The 16,163-nt window shown below is 44.8% G+C and overlaps 2 protein-coding genes across 3 annotated transcripts; one reads left to right on the forward strand and one right to left on the reverse strand.

The window, feature by feature from the left end:
- Positions 1 to 649: 649 nt before the first annotated feature.
- smyd1b (SET and MYND domain containing 1b) lies at positions 650 to 10,650 on the forward strand. Of its 2 annotated transcripts, XM_061818313.1 has the most exons (10): positions 650 to 880; positions 2,672 to 2,848; positions 3,017 to 3,230; positions 3,737 to 3,867; positions 4,001 to 4,039; positions 6,281 to 6,476; positions 7,529 to 7,621; positions 7,710 to 7,873; positions 9,130 to 9,298; positions 10,364 to 10,650. In XM_061818313.1, the coding sequence occupies exons 1-10, from the start codon at positions 759 to 761 to the stop codon at positions 10,526 to 10,528; spliced, it is 1,470 nt and encodes a 489-aa protein (XP_061674297.1). In that variant the 5' UTR covers positions 650 to 758; the 3' UTR covers positions 10,529 to 10,650. The 2 variants fall into 2 exon arrangements, with proteins under 2 accessions (XP_061674297.1, XP_061674298.1); XM_061818314.1 differs by lacking the exon at positions 4,001 to 4,039 and having other exon boundaries at positions 10,364 to 10,639.
- A 922-nt stretch (positions 10,651 to 11,572) lies between these two features.
- On the reverse strand, positions 11,573 to 12,729 carry LOC133499901 (fatty acid-binding protein, liver-type-like). Its single transcript, XM_061818315.1, has 4 exons — positions 12,603 to 12,729; positions 12,346 to 12,518; positions 11,748 to 11,837; positions 11,573 to 11,662 (listed from the first exon to the last, which is right to left on the reverse strand). The coding sequence occupies exons 1-4, from the start codon at positions 12,667 to 12,669 to the stop codon at positions 11,612 to 11,614; spliced, it is 381 nt and encodes a 126-aa protein (XP_061674299.1). The 5' UTR covers positions 12,670 to 12,729; the 3' UTR covers positions 11,573 to 11,611.
- Between the last annotated feature and the right edge of the window lie 3,434 nt (positions 12,730 to 16,163).

Raw genomic sequence — 16,163 nt, forward strand, 5'->3', positions numbered from 1 at the left:
TGATTGGGTTTTCGAACAAATGACTTCTTCAGCGTGTACCCCGCCTCCTGCCCGTTGACGGCTGGGATTGGCTCCAGCATTTCAGCGGCCCTAGTGAGGATAAGGGGCTGAGAAAACGGATGGACGGAATAAATTACGTAGAGAACAACGGGCAGTTTGCGCCTTTTCGGTGCTAATTCGCTAACACGGCATCTCTGTCCACAGCGGGGGTTGTTTATTAGTCGGAACCGGATTCCGCAACAATGGCGACTGCCTGCCGTGTGTGCGTGCGTATTCGAGTGGATTCAGGATTTCTTTGGTGGGGGGTTTCGTACGGCAATCTTCTCGCAGCTGTCCGACGACACCTCCGATTCCTGACAGACAGAAACAAGTGAGGGCCAAAAATAACCCTGGGGGAGCACGGCACCTACCAACTTCTGGGGGCCAAGGGGGTCTTCCTGTCTGTCAACTTGACTCATGGATACATAAAATACAAAACAAAACAAAACAACATGAATGTTTGACACTGATTGAGAGTTACAGATGAGTTGTGATCGCATTTTCTAGACTTTTGAACAAATGTTTCCGACGCGGACTTGGTCAGACCGCAAGACCCCCCGCCTCCGTGGCCCGGCTCAACAAGTTGGTGGCTATTTTCGGACCTGTGCTATGCAGAGTGCGCTCGTCTTTGCAGAAGAAGAGGATTGGCGTTTGGTTCTGAAGAACCGGTGAGCCGCTCCGATCGCTGGATTCCGCCATCCTCCCTCTGTGCCGAGTAGATGGAGAACGTGACGGTGTTCGACTCACCTGGAAAGGGGCGGGGTCTGAAGGCCAGCAAGGAACTTTGGGCCGGGGACGTCATCTTCTCCGAGGCCAGCCTCGCGGCTGTTGTCTTTGACAGGTACAGAACACACGTACACGTATATCTCTTATTCCTTTGTCTTCCAAGAATTCCACCGTCTGATCACAGGATCTTCATTTTATTCATTTTTAACATTTTTTTTTCTTTTTTGCCATTTAATCATGTGGGCTTATTTTGGAGGCCTCGTTGATTGTGTTCACACTTGAACTATAAAAAATTGTTTTGCGAATTGTCATCGCTATTTTCCATCCCTTTCCTCTCCGATAAAGTTTTTGCGAGGTGTGCCGTGGAACAATTAATTTTCCAAATGTGGTTCCTTGCTTTAAACGCTACACACAAATCAAGTCCGACGCTAAACCACTGAATAAAATACAAATCAAATTTATATGAAAAAAAATGAGTAACACAATCAAACGTCCTGTACTACAATAAAATGCTTAGCTATTCACACAGCCTGTCTAAATATATTTTTTAAAAAAATCAAGGCACAGTACATTTTGTACTTTTCCATCCATCCATTCATCCATTTTCTTTGCCGCTTATCCTCACGAGGGTCGGGTTAGCCCTTAACTCAGGGGTGGGCAAACTTTTGAGGTTTCGATTTTTAAAACAGACAGATGAACCATGTCGCTTGTAAATAAGGTTGTTTTTTTTTTTTTTTTTAATCCATCCATCCGTGCATTTTCTTTGCCGCTTATCCTCACGAGGGTCGGGTTAGCCCTTAACTCAGGGGTGGGCAAACTTTTGAGGTTTCGATTTTTAAAACAGACAGATGAACCATGTCGCTTGTAAATAAGGTTGTTTTTTTTTTTTTTTTTAATCCATCCATCCGTGCATTTTCTTTGCCGCTTATCCTCACGAGGGTCGGGTTAGCCCTTAACTCAGGGGTGGGCAAACTTTTGAGGTTTCGATTTTTAAAACAGACAGATGAACCATGTCGCTTGTAAATAAGGTTGTTTTTTTTTTTTTTTTTTAATCCATCCATCCGTGCATTTTCTTTGCCACTTATCCTCACGAGGGTCGCGGGGATTGCCAGACCCTGTCCCAGCTGTCAACGGGCAGGAGGCGGGGTACACCCTGAACCGGTCGCCAGTCAATCGCACGGCACATTGAGACAAACAGACGCTCTCACATTCACACCTAGGGGCAATTTAGAGTGTCCAATTAATGTTGAGTGCCCGGAGAAAAGCCACGCAGGCACAGGGAGAACATGCAAACTACACACAGGCGTGGCCGGGATCGAACCCTGGTCCTCAGAACTCAGGCCAACACTTTACCATCTGATCCACCGTGCCGCCATTTTGTACTTTACATGAACTTCTTTTAAATGTTACAATTAGTATCGCACATGCTTAAGTACAATTGCGGGAAGTTTAAGTACGTTATAATAAAGTATTTAATACACATTTGAGTACAATTTATAATTCACTTCTACAATAGAAAAAAATGAATTGAGTCATTATTTAAGTGCAGTTTTTTTTTTTTTTAATTTTGTTGCCAGAATGTGACAATGGCTGACAATAATAAAGATAGTTTTTAGGAATAAATTTCCTCTTTTTTTTTTTATGAACACGTACTGTAGTATAGCGGTACTTGAAGAGGCAAGTATTTTTATGTAGTACTTTGTGCAAAAGGTTTGAAAACACAACGGCGACGGCATGTAACGAGAGGCCTTTTATTTCCCGACGCCTTGCCGAGCATGGCGTCATTTACGAAGATCCTCGGATATTAGCGTAGCTGACATGAGGGAAAAAATGAAATACTCGAGTGGATTTTGATATCGTGAGAGATGAAACGCATATTTGCCCCGACACGATCCGCTCTTTGCAGTCTCGCAGAGCGCATCTGCCACAGCTGCTTCCGCAGACAAGAAAAACTGCTGCGATGCGGCCAGTGCAAGTTTTCTCACTACTGCGATCGCACCTGCCAGCGGGCCGGCTGGGCCGAACACAAGCAGGAATGCGCCGCCATCAAAAACTACGGCAAGGCGCCCAACGAGAACATCCGGTGAGTTCAGAACATGCAGAAAAAGGTGTGAATGGGAGTGTTTCTCTTGATGTGGATGGGGGCCAGTCCAAAAGTCAGCTGGGACGGACCCTCGTGAGTCAAACGGACGATCAAATCTGGTCTTGGCTTTTGCGAAAATCAAATTGCCGCTGCCCCCGTCTGGTGCAGGCTGGTGGCCCGCATCATGTGGCGTCTGGACAAGGAGGGCGACGTGGTGTCCGACACGCAGCTGACCACGCTGGACCGGCTGGAGGACCACATCGAAGACATGCCAGAGGACGAGATGAAGGAGTTCAAAGTGGACGTGCACAACTTCCTGGACTACTGGCCTCGCAACAGCAAGCAGCACACCAGCGAGGTCGTCTCGCACGTCTTTGGACTGGTGCGTGTTCACGTGTTTTATTTCGGAGTTGACACCCGATAACACTGATAACTGAGTGCACAGAAAGCCTTTTCATAAAAATGAATTATTTATGACCATAACATAACAGAGTCAGTGACTGCGAGGTAATGCCGGAATTTCTCGAGTTTCATGTAAGCGCGAGGCTCACTGGACACGTTGGGCAATTTGGCTGACCGGTCTGCACCAAGCTGAGCGTACCGGTGAGAATTTGTTGCCTGAAAGTTGGCAGCCCAGACCGTATCTAAGTCTGGCGCAGTGGGCCAATCGCTGGTCAGTGGGAGTTGTAGACCAATTTTGTTGGTTGGAGCCTGGCGCTAAGTCCGCTTTACGTCATCCACCCATGGAGTTTTGCTTGCAGTTCTGTATCCTGCCATGTCAAAGACAATACCACACTGCATTGAAAGGGAATGGGACAGGCCGAAAAGCCAACCTCCCCAATGAAGTCTCCTTCACTAAACGGATTTCCCCTCCATCGTACTCGGCAGATTAACTGCAACGGCTTCACCGTGAGCGACCAGCGGGGTCTCCAGGCCGTGGGCGTGGGTCTGTTCCCCAATCTGTGTCTGGTCAATCACGACTGCTGGCCCAACTGCACTGTCGTCCTCAACCACGGCAAGTAAGTCAATCGGGCCGACGCCTCCGGGTCACAACTGCCGGTGGACTGCGAGCGTTTCAGCGTGACTACGTGTGTCCGTGAGTGCGTGTCTGTGTGTGTTTGTGTGTAAAACTGTTCCCTGTTTGTCTTTCAGTCACTCGGCTGTGAATACTTTGTATCATTCTCAACGGAGGTGCGTTACCTCTGAGCCTGTGCGTGTGTGATATGTCTATGAAAAATGTAGTGTTCACACTTCACCTGGATGTTAGCGCACAACGTAGAGATTCTGACCTCTTTCTATTTGCATATATTTTCAGTAGAGCTTATTTTTTTCTACATCTGCTTCATCTTCTTAACTACTGACTCATCCACACAAAAGCTGCTTGGTGACTTTGTGTGAGTGCAGTGGAAAGAATAATGTGATACAGTACAACCTCGATCCCCGACCACGATCCGTTCCAGAAGGCGGTCCGAGAACCGATTTGTTGGAAAACCGCATCAACCGCCGTGCCAGTTACGTTATTTATTTATTTATTTTTTTCCCGTGGGTTCCTTCGAATTGACAAGAACAAAACCCGTCGTGGGTGGGTCAGTTGGTCTGCTCCCACACGTTCCGTTATTTCCGTGTTTTTCGGCGGGGTGGGAATTCACGACAAAGCGCGTCGTGGGTCAGCTGGTCTGGCCGCGCGCGTTCTGTTATTTCCGGGTTTTGTTGGGGGCGTTCGAGTACCGACTTTCGTTCGAAAACAGAAGCAAAAAAAAATCTTGAAATTTTAGTCCGAAAACCGATTTGTTCGAGAACGGCGACGTTCGAGAATCGAGGCTGTGCTGTATTAGTTATAATGTTGGGCTCTAACATTTGTGAAAAGGCTACAGTATCATAAGAATAAACCGTGAGCAACAATAAAATGCTCTATTGGTACGCAAAAGAATCACAGCCCAAGTACAGCTCAGTTGTGTTTAATTTTGTGTTCAATGCATTGGCATTGATTTGGAATCATTAAGAATGTTTTTTTTCTTAATGACTCCATGATGAATGATGGTATTTTATTTTGCCAGCATTTTCATTTAACCATGTGCTGTATATTTTATTTAAATCAATGAGAAGAGACGATTTGACGTACGTGTTTTGAGTTACGGAAGGACTTGAACTTATTGAATTACAAATTACCGTAATTTCTGGACTATAAGACGCACCCGAATATAAGCCTCACCCAGTACATTTTTAAAGGAAAAACCATTTTGTACGTACATAAGCTGCACCTGTCTATAAGCCGTATGTTCCCACATAGAAACACAAGATATTTACAAAGAAAGAGAGTGCACAGAAAGAGTTTTAAAAGTTTTGATAATATACCTTCGCTTTCCAAACAGTGCCTGTGACGTGACAGCAATACGGTAGTAACACAGCACTAACAGGGCTGGGTAAAAAAAAACATCCTGGTAAAAGTCACGGTTCAGGCCATCTGCTTTTATTGCCTCTGAAAGATTTTTTGGGGCTTTTTACAATTTCAGCATCTCACCACCGATTCATGTTTGCCAAGTTCACGTCCAGCAGCTCTGTTTCCTTCTTTATCGGCCAGCTCGATTGCTTTTAACTTGAAAGCTGCATCTTGCGCATTTCCTCTTGGATTTTCCATGATGAATTTACAGTACTTCATGCTAATTGTATTCATGCACAAAGGGAGACGCAGAGGTAATTCGAGAAAAACGTTTATTGTTCCACGGTCGGGGATCGGGCAGGCAGTCAGGTGCAGCAGCGGTAGTCAGGACGTCGGGCGTAGAGAGCAGTTCCGCGGGGAGGCAGGAGTCCGTACAAGGGAGATCGATCAGGAAAGCCAGGAATGTCAAAGGAGTCAGGCTTACGGGGTCTGTCGGAGAACAGGCGGAGGTCGGTACACATGGGTTGACGATACGGGAGTGCAGGAACGAGGCATGAGTTCCAACAATCTGGCGAAGGTTCCCAGGGACCTATATATACCGGGGTTCATCAGATCGTATGAGGTGCAGGTGGCCACGCCCAGCCAGGACTGGACGGCAGGGGCATGACACCCGGACGCCTCCCCGGTGAGGTGTTCTGGGCACGTCCCACCGGAAAGAGACCCCGGGGACGACCCAGGACACACTGCAGAGGTTATTTCTCTTGGCTGGCTTGGAAACGTCTCGGGATCCCTCCGGAAGAGCTGGAAGAAGTGGCCGGGGAAAGGGAAGTCTGATAATGGAATAAACAAAAGTAGAACACTAACACAACTACTGCACCTTTTCCTTCTACCCTTCACCATCCACTTGATTGGACGAACAACCACAGCATGAATCACGGTTCGATATCACACACATCATCCAAACCCGACTAAATTTCGTGTAATATTCCACTTTTGATGCGAGCCCGACGGCAAACAGCGTTGACAGCGCTACCTTCTCCGTTGCTCCTCAGGATCGAGCTGCGTTCGTTGGGCAAGATCGCCGAGGGCGAGGAGCTGACCGTCTCCTACGTGGACTTCATCAGCGTGTCGGAGGAGAGGCGGCGGCTGCTGAAGACGCAGTACTTCTTCGACTGCACGTGCCAACAGTGCGAGGGGCGCATCAAGGACGACCTGAAGATGGCGGGCAGGGAACGGGACGGCGTCAAGGTCGGCCTTTGCTTTTGCTTTTGCTTTGTCTCTCCCGACGTGGAACTCGGTGGGAATTTAGTGGAGGCGCGGTCGGAAGCTCGTGAGGGAAACGTGAGAAGAAGCAAAAGATCAAATCCGCGTGGGTTCAGCTTTTTATCCGAACAGGGCTAAATATAGAAATCAGCACTTGTGACAATGTACAATATTTCCTGCTGCAAATCACTTTGTGGCAGATTTTCATTTCCAAAACAAACGCCAAGAGCAAGTAGAAAGCGGTCATTTTAGGAGAACAATAATAAAACTGTTGTTGGAAAATTCAAGTCTTAATATTGTGTGAAAAATACTGACATCAAAATCAAAGTAGACAAATTGTTTTTTTTTTTTAGAAAGAAAAGTGAATTTTAGATGAATAAATTGGTCGTTTTTCAGGAAAAAATGTCATTTTACAACACATAAACCCTTACAACATATACATACAAGATATATTAGAATGAAAATATTATTAAATCTATAATAGGGAATATTTTAATAAAATATAAAATATATGAATAAAATTGTACTGTTTCAAAAAAAGTTTCTCTTTAATATTGCTGAATAAGTAGGAAATGTAATATTTTCACTGACACAATTTTAATTTGCCATTCAAAATTTTATGAGAATAAAGTTGTACTGTGGTAGTAAAATCCCTTTTTTTTGAGAAAAATAATAGTATATGAATTGTATGATATATTTTTCAACAAAAACATTTGATACAAATGAATCCACAATGTTAAAAAAATGGAATATAAAAAAAGGAAGTATTTCTCAAATTTTTTTTGTGAATAAGCTCAAAAGAAGTTTAAATATTTTCTTCAGAATTACAGAAATATTTCTCTGTTATTTTCACTCGAGTTATTTTTTCAGTTTGATTTTTTTTTTTTGTATTCACGAAGAGCACTGAGATGCACTGACTCAAATGCCGTAAACTTATTTGGACCGATTTGGTCTGCGAGGGAATCCGTACATTAAAGACAATCTTCAACGTGGTGCCCATCGATCGGGTTTCATCAACGTTTTCTTGCTTTTTGCAGCCGTCGCAGGAGGAAGTGAAAGACGCGACCGATTACTGCTTTCAGATGCTGGAAAAGAAGGAGGAGGCCCGCTTAAAAGGCGATTACCACGAGGTGAACTTTGACCCTGTCGACGTCTTCCGCGCGCCGACATCGCTGCCGCGCGGGAAAGGGTTTGATCCCGTGTCGTGTCGTCCCTCAGGTGGTGAAGATCTGCAGGGAGTGCATCGAGAAGACGGAACCGGTACTGGCCGACACTCACATCTACCTGCTGAGGATGTGGAGCGCCATGAGCGAGGTGCAGGCCTACCTGCAGTACTTCCAGGAGGCCGCCGAATACGCGCGCAAAATGGTGGACGGCTACGTGTACGCAGAGAAGTCGTTTTCTTTCTTTCTTTCTTTCTCAGCCTCAATTTAGACAAAGCGGAACGGCTCAGTTCAGTACCAGACTTTTAGGTTTGGACCGGGCTCGTGTTTTCACCACAAAATAGAAATTTCAATTTTTTTTTGTACAAGAATAAATTATGACTAGAATAAGATCTTAACAAAAATAAATAAAAAAAATATAGTACAACACAGTTTATTTAGCAAGAAAAACAATCACAAAAGTAGTTTTACAAGATTAAAGTCAAATTCTTATGCTGTAACAAAAAGCTAGAAAGGGCTTAAAAGCTTATACACAAAACTTGAAGAATTTGTGTTTCAGTCAGGTAAGATGAAAAAATTGTATAAAGGAGCAAAAAGATGTACAGTAATGCCTCGGTTCTCGACCAAAATCCATTCCAGAAAACGGTTCGAGAAGTGATTTGTTCGAAAACCGAATTGATGTTTCCCATTACAGTGAATGGAAAAAGAAATAATGCGTTCCAAGCCTAAAAAAATATTGGCTTTTGAAAGCATTTTTTTTTAGCTTTGCCTGATAATAAACTGCGTAGTAGAAATACATGCATAAATACTTTATATAATAAAATAATTTGAGAAATATATTAAGTTTTTGCTTAAAATGTATGCTTTAGTAGCAGAGTACGCTAGGCTGGGAGCGCATTGCCGTATCCGTAGCGACACGGGTCTTGTCGGGGGCATTCGAGTACCTATTTTTGTTTGAAAGAAGCAAAAAAACTCAAACTTTTCGTTCGAAAACAGATTTGTTTGAAAACGGGGACGTTGGAGAACCGAGGCTTTACTGTATTTCCTAAAAAGAACATGAGGGTGGGGTGGGGTCAGAATATTACAAGAAAAGGTAAAGTTGTATTTTCTGGGGGGGAAATATTTTGTATTAAACACCACCATGAAAAATATTCATGAGGAAAATGATTTTGTCACCGTAAGATCGTATTTTCTGTGTTTTGGGGTGTGCGGCTTTGGCAAAGATAAATGATAATTTTCCCATTCAAATGTAACGCAAAATAAAAGTCAAGCAGCAGCACTGCGTCGCCCCACCCTTCCAACTTTCCAAAACATACCACATCGTTTGGAATCCGTAACGACTCAGACCCATCAAAATGTTCGCTGTAGGAAAATGGAGCCCGAATTTTAGCGCTGGCTGGCTTTTTTTTTTTTTTTTTTAACCGTACTGTCCGAAGCGCTTCCGCGGTTAATTGCAACCTTCCGACGTCGGGCAGGAAGCTGTACCACCCCAACAGCCCCACCCTGGGCATGGCGGCCATGCGAGCGGGAGTCACGCACTGGCAAGCGGGCCTGATCGAGGTGGGCCACGGGATGATCTGCAAGGCCTACGCCATCCTCATGGTCACGCACGGCCCGACGCATCCCATCACCAAAGACTTGGAGGTACCAAAACTGCCGCCGCTTGGCTGAGGTCACCTTGTGGCGTCGACCTTTTGATTGCATTATTGTTGCCGTCCGGTGACGGAATCAAGTCGAAAAGAAATGTTTTTATTGGGATTCTTTGAAAAGATTCAGGGATGCGGCGACGTCAAATGTTCCATTTTTGAAGACGTGCGTGCATCTCAAATTCAGAAACGAGCACAGACAATGCTGTCCTCTTTAACGGTTTCATTCATCTGAAGGAAAGTGGAGCCACCGCAGCATCTTTTATCATAAATAAAATCGCACCAGCTTTGCATGCTTTTGTGAAAATGGCCATCTACACCCCCCCCCCCCCAAAAAAAAAATGTAATTTGAGAGAAATGTTATGTTGCAGGCTTTTTTTTTTTTTGTGACAAAAACATTACAAGCCATCTTACATTCAAAAGTTCCAATTTTGTAAAATCACAAGAAAAAAAAAAAAAACTAGAAAAGTCAGAATCCTACATTGGAGTCAAGAGGATGTCCCAAGATGTTCCACCCAGCCAGTGCTTATCCAAGGTCCGGGGAGGGGTGTGTAGCTTTAGCGGGACACCCATCCAAAGCTTCGGGGGAGGGGGGGGGGGTGCTCTTGAGCCGTTCCCGAGCGACTTACTCTTTGCATTGTGTTCCGAGTCGTCCGCGGTCAGTCAGATCTGGCATCTGTATCTAGTCAACACATCCAGGACCGGACATTCCGAGTGCCTGGAGCCAGTTTTGGTAGCCCGGGATCGGAGGTGTTCAAAGACATTAACCGGAGGCAAGCTTGTTTTCCCCAATTCTTGACAGCATTGGCAAACCTGAGTCTTCCCATAGAAAACATTTCCATGTTTGTATGAAACATGCATTTGTTGATGAGCACCAGAGCTGAACGTCAGTTTTGCGCATGTAAAAGTTTTCCGCCAACGCAAAACTCAGATTCTAGACCCTGAAGACATCGTGGAATTCTTCAAGTCTCCATTTTCAGTTGGATGAACTTAAATGACGATTTCCTCAGCATTTAAATGACACATACCGCGTCCTTGTACACCCCCCCCCCTCCCCACGCAGTCCATGCGCACGCAGACCGAAATGGAGCTGAGGATGTTTAAGCAGAACGAGTACGTCTACCACAGCATGAGAGAGGCGGCCCTGAAGAACAGACCCATGACCATGATGCATGAACCCAAGTGCATGGAAGAAGACGTCAAGAATCTCTTCCACCGGCGGAAATAAAGTCAATATCTCCATTGCAGTTTCCTTTCACGTCCTTACCTCGTTTGAATCCCCCCACATGCCTCGACACTCATATTCCCAAATTGAAGCGGGTCATTAGCACATTCCACTCGCCAGTTGCTTCTCACAACACTTAACATTTATCCAAGTAATGCATGAGCAGAGAATTTTTAATTTTTTTTTTTTTTAATAGTGCCGGTAGCCCTTCCCAGCTGACCGGGTGGGAGGTCACGCACACCTTGGACCGAACTAGCCCCACCTGTCAGTCATAGAAGCAGACAACCTGGAGCAAAAAAAAAAACCACCAACAGGAGGCGCTGAAATTCAAATCCAGAACGTCAGTGAGGCGGATGTGCTAATCACTGGGGAGCAGAGCTCGAACTTTCAGAAACCAATGTTTGGATATAAAGTGGGGGGAAAAAAAAAAAAAAAAAAAAAAAAAATTCGTATGGGTAACAATTTAGGAATGATAACTGGCAAATTTGGCATTCAAGTGATTGAATGTTAATTTAAAAAAAAAAAAAAGTGGGCACTTTGAGTCAAGAAAGTTAGATTTTTCTCTTGAGAAAACTGAACAAGTCAACTACGATTTAGACAGTTTGAATTCATTTTGTTTTTAATTACAATAGAATTTAAAAGCGGCTCAGTGGAGTGTAAGTGTTCCCTCTAGTGGTACTTGAGTAGAATGTGGATTTGAGCCCACAAGCAAACATTTTGCACATGGCAGGAAATAGTACCAGTCTACATGTGTAGCGTCACAAGATGTTCAAAAAGGCAATCTTAAAAAAAATAGAAAATTTCTCCTTTTGTTCCAATTTTACATTCTGCATACATTGACTCATTTATCATATTTCCTGTAAATGCAGTGCCAGGTTTCAAATTCTTGAGAGCTACTTTTATAGCGCCACTATCTTAAATTTGCCAACCATTAAATTTAAGATGAATTTGTTGTAGAAAAAAAAAAAAAAAGAAAAACAAGTTTTTTTTTAGAAAAAAAAAAAGAAATAAATGGGATGAACCTTCAAGGAAAGACAGCCAATAATGTGCCTTTTTTTAAACGCATTTATTATCCCATGTGCAGATTTAAATGCGTTTGCTTGTCCTCTTGTACACAATGCCACCAATTGTCATCGTCTGTAAAATGAGAAGAAGAATTTTCACGTGTGCTGACCATTGAGAGCTTTTTTTTTTTTTTAAATAATTGAACAACAGGACTCACATTGACAATTGTGTCACCTTCCAGACGCGTGACGGACTCGATTCCCTTCAGGGAAACTTTCAGCGTGTTGCCCTCACGCTGAACCACCGCCTTCGCAAAAGATGGTGGAAAGTATTCAAACCGGACAATCGCATACTACCCATTCAGACAAAAATATTTGCGGTTAAAGGGGAAAAAAAGTCAAACTAAAAGCAACCATTACATGATGCAGTGTAGAGTCCAAACAATTAAATATCTTCAAAATAAATAAAGCAACATGGTATTATAAATAAGCATTTTGAGTTAGTCTCAGCTACACAAAGGCCATGATAAAAACCAAAAAAAAAAGTACCATTCAAAAATCAAAATTAGGCCATTTAAACAGAATTCCCAACAAGTTTGCTTTTAAGCTGCACCCCCAATTAAACCAATTTGAAATATCATTAAGTCTAAATTGACACCATTTGTCGTTTACCAAATTGCTAATTGACCAAGCCCATCTGTCCATTTAAAAAAAAAAAAAAAAAAAAAAAAGGGTTAACCGCAAGCAAAAAAAGGGCAAATTTTGGACAATTTTTTTTTTTTTTTTTTAAATACAGAATCCGATCTCAAGCCTCACCTTGACCTTCTCTCCAGTGATGGTCTCCAGCTCGGCCTCCTGTCCGATGGTGAACGAGTTGACGAGGACTTTGGTGCCGGTCGTGACCGTCACCTTAAAGTCGTTGCCGTTCTCCTCGATCTCGGAGACGCTCTTGACGTCTTTGCCTTTCTGGATGAGCTCGTCAGGAAGCCCTTTAAAAAAAAAAAATAAATATATATCATCGGTGACTTAGACGAACTGAATTTGCGCGTAATCAGCAACGGGCCGGATCGTACCAATGGCCTTCATGAAAGGCTCAAAGTTCTCCTGAGACTCCAGCTGGTACTTTCCAGAAAAGGACATGGTGTCAGGCAAGGGAAGGTGGCGTGACAAAAGCACAGCACGTCTTATATATGCAGACACACACACCACACACACACACACACACAGCGCAATGATTAACTTCAGCTGCCTCCAATTCCAGAGGTCGCAGGTCACTTGCTGACGATAAGACAAAAGCAGGGGGGGACGTCCCTAATGTTTTGTCCCGGGCGCGGCGCCACTTCAAGTCAGCGAAATGACGTGACGGCACCGCAAACCTGTCAAACCGCCAAATGACGTTGAGGATTGCGCGGGCGTCCCTGATGCTGTGCGCCGCCGTCTTTAATGGCGTGTCCCACACCAAGCAGCACACGAGTGTTGGTCCAACTGGAATCCTTGAATGAAATGGTATTAATGACAAAATCAAGTCAAAATGAAACCATCCTTGTTTTTGTCAATATCAGCTCGGATTTGGAATTGCTAATATGCTGTCATTATTTTTGATTTTTTTTTAGGTATTTAGTTGAAATTAAATAAAATGCATATTTTAAAAGAAATGCATTTTGGCTATAAATGCTCTGCTAATGCATGTAATAATTTTTTTAAATTTTAATTCAGTCACATTTTTACCAATAGCAAAACTAAAAAAAAAAAAGCATATGTATATTTCAAACTGTTGTTATCAGCACTAAAATCTTCATAGCAATTATGTATTATTTTTTAACAAAAAATTACATTTAAAATGTCCAATAAAAATGGCATTTTTCCAATATTATTAAAGTTGCTATTGTCATGAAAAAAATGTAACTCAGCATTTTCATATTGGAATAAAAAAATAATCCATCCATCCATTTTCTTCGGTGCTTATCCTCACAAGGGTCACGGGGCGTGCCGGAGCCTATCCCAGCTGTCAACGGGCGGGAGGCGGGCGGTGCACACCCTGAACTGGTCGCCAGTCAGTCGCAGGGCAACAAATAAACTTTTAATGCTCTATTTAATAATGAGTAGACTTTTGAAATGCTTATTAATTTAAATGTCGTCATGAAGAAGTACAACAATATATTTGTTTTATTTTCCGTCCATGTAGCCATTTTCTTTGCCGCTTATCCTCACGAGGAGTGCCGGAGCCTATCCCAGCTGCCGTCGGGCAGGAGGCGGGAGGGGCACACCCTGAACTGGTCGCCAGCCAATGGCAGGTCAACAAATGAAATTTAATGCTCTATTTAATAATGAGCAGACTTTTGAAATGGTTATTATTTTAAATATATATATGAATATTGAAGAAGTACAACAATATATTTGTTTTATTTTCCATCCATGTATCTGTTTTCGTTGTCGCTTATCCTCACGAGGAGTGCTGGAGCCTATCCCGGCTGTCAACGGGCAGGAGTACACCTTGAACTGGCGCAGGGCACATCGAGACAGACGTCGGTCGCACTCACAATCACACCTTGGGGCAATTTAGAGTGTCCAATTCATGTTGCATGTTTTTAGGATGTGCCCGGAGAAAAACTCCACACAGGCGGGGCCGAGATTGAACCCGGGTCCTCAGAACCGTGAGGCCAGTGCTTTCCCACTGACCTACAGTGCCGCCTCGTTTTATTTTGTACAATTAAAATAAGTCAAATTTGGACAAGAAAATATTTCAGTTAGATGTGATGACTCGATGAGTTCCGAATTAAAATGACAGCAAAGTTACGAACGCTAACAATGGGAACGCTGTCACGAGCTTTACGCCGTGTGTGTGTTTGCATACATAAGACGCGATGACCTTTCGTCAGGCCGCCTTCCCTTGCCCGACAGCACGTCCTTCTTCCCCGTAGCCTTTGAGCCGCGGGTAAAATCTCGGCTGTCGTTTGTCTCCAGTCGACGGGCTTGGCGTAAATTTCCATTTAGTCCAATAAGAGCCACCAATCCGAAGGAGGTGCATGCGAGATAATGAACGTGAGTCCTTGGGCGTGAACTTTACCCCGGCGATGAGGTCACTAATGGTGATAAGCTGCGTTCTCTCTTTGGTCCCTGCACGTCCATATTGGAGTCCCCCGTTTGCGTGTGTTGCAACGCGTCCACAAGTCTGTCCGCTGCTGTGTTTGAAGCCGAGTGCGGCGGGTTTCAAACTCTGCAAGATTTGCTGCTAAAGTGACAAAGCGGACCTCTGGTCGGAGATAATGCCTCATATAGTAACGCGTCAACGCGGGCGCGCGGGAGATGCTCGGCAAGATAAAGGCGAGTGTGCGTTTGGCACGACCGCCCAGTGCGATAAGCCTTTTGCTGAGTCAGTCTTTAGAGGAAACGTGACTTTTGATGGGCGGCGGCGCGGTGGGCGAGTGGGTTGGAACATCCAGTCCGGCTTCACGGTCTCCCTCGTTCTCGGTGGATGGTCTTCAATATGCATTCATTGCGCTTGCCAGAGGAGCTGGGTTCGATCCCGGACCCGCCTGTGTGGAGTTTGCATGTTGCCCCCTGCGCCGGCGTGGCTTTTCTCCGGGTGGGCACTCCGGTTTCCTCCCACATCCCAAAAAACATGCAACATTAATTGGACACCCAAAATTGCCCCTAGGTGTGATTGGGAGTGCCGCTGTTTGTCTCCCTCTGCGTGCCCTGCGATTGCCTGGCGACCAGTTCAGGGTGTACCCCGCCTCCTGCCTGTTGACAGCTGAGATAGGCTCCACCACTCTATGGGACCCTTGTGAGGATAAGCGGCAAAGAAGATGGATGGATGGATGCATGGATGGTTGGATGAACGGTATATACATCTGCAGTGGGTGAGATAGTGATTAGCATGTTTGACTCAAGGCGGCACAGTGGATCAGCTGGTAAAGTGTTGGCCTCGCAGTTCTAAGGACCCGGGTCTGATCCCCGGACATGCCTGTGTGGAGTTTGCATCTCCTCCCCGTCCCTGCGTGGGTTTTCTCCGGGCACTCTGGTTTCCTTCCACATCCCCAAAACATGCAACATTAATTGGAGACGCTAAATTGCACGTAGGTGTGATTGTGAGTGCGATTGCCGTCTGTCTCGATGTGCCCTGCGATTGGCTGGCGACCGGTTCGGGGTGTACCCCACCCGCCTCCTGCGGGCTGACAGTTGGGATAGGCTTCATCACTCCCCGCGACCTTGTGAGGATCAGCGGCTGAGAAAATGGATGGTCGGATGGATGGATGAACGGTCAATACTTGATTATCACGTTTCGCCCCCCCCCCCCCCAAGGTATTCTGTCTTCATCTGGCATTCCACAAACTTGCTCCTCAAGTTAACTGAAGATTAAATTGTCCGTAGGTTGGAATGTGAAATGCGAACAAATAAACCCAAAATCTGTGCCCTGCCTGGAATTGGCTGGGTCAAGTCAACTCAGATAAGGGTCAAGCTGAAAGTGGACTGGATGCTTTTTTTTTTTGTTTGCATCCAATAATGGACTTAAATATGTATTGTTTGTGCTGGGGAGTGGAGCAACAAAGAGGTGCGAAACTGGCCGGTGACCGGCGGCGTGTACCTCGCCCTCCCCCTTGCCCCCCACCAGATGTCGCACGTGACGCAAC

Source organism: Syngnathoides biaculeatus, chromosome 4 (genome assembly GCF_019802595.1).
Source record: "Syngnathoides biaculeatus isolate LvHL_M chromosome 4, ASM1980259v1, whole genome shotgun sequence".
Classification (NCBI taxonomy): Eukaryota; Metazoa; Chordata; class Actinopteri; order Syngnathiformes; family Syngnathidae; genus Syngnathoides; species Syngnathoides biaculeatus.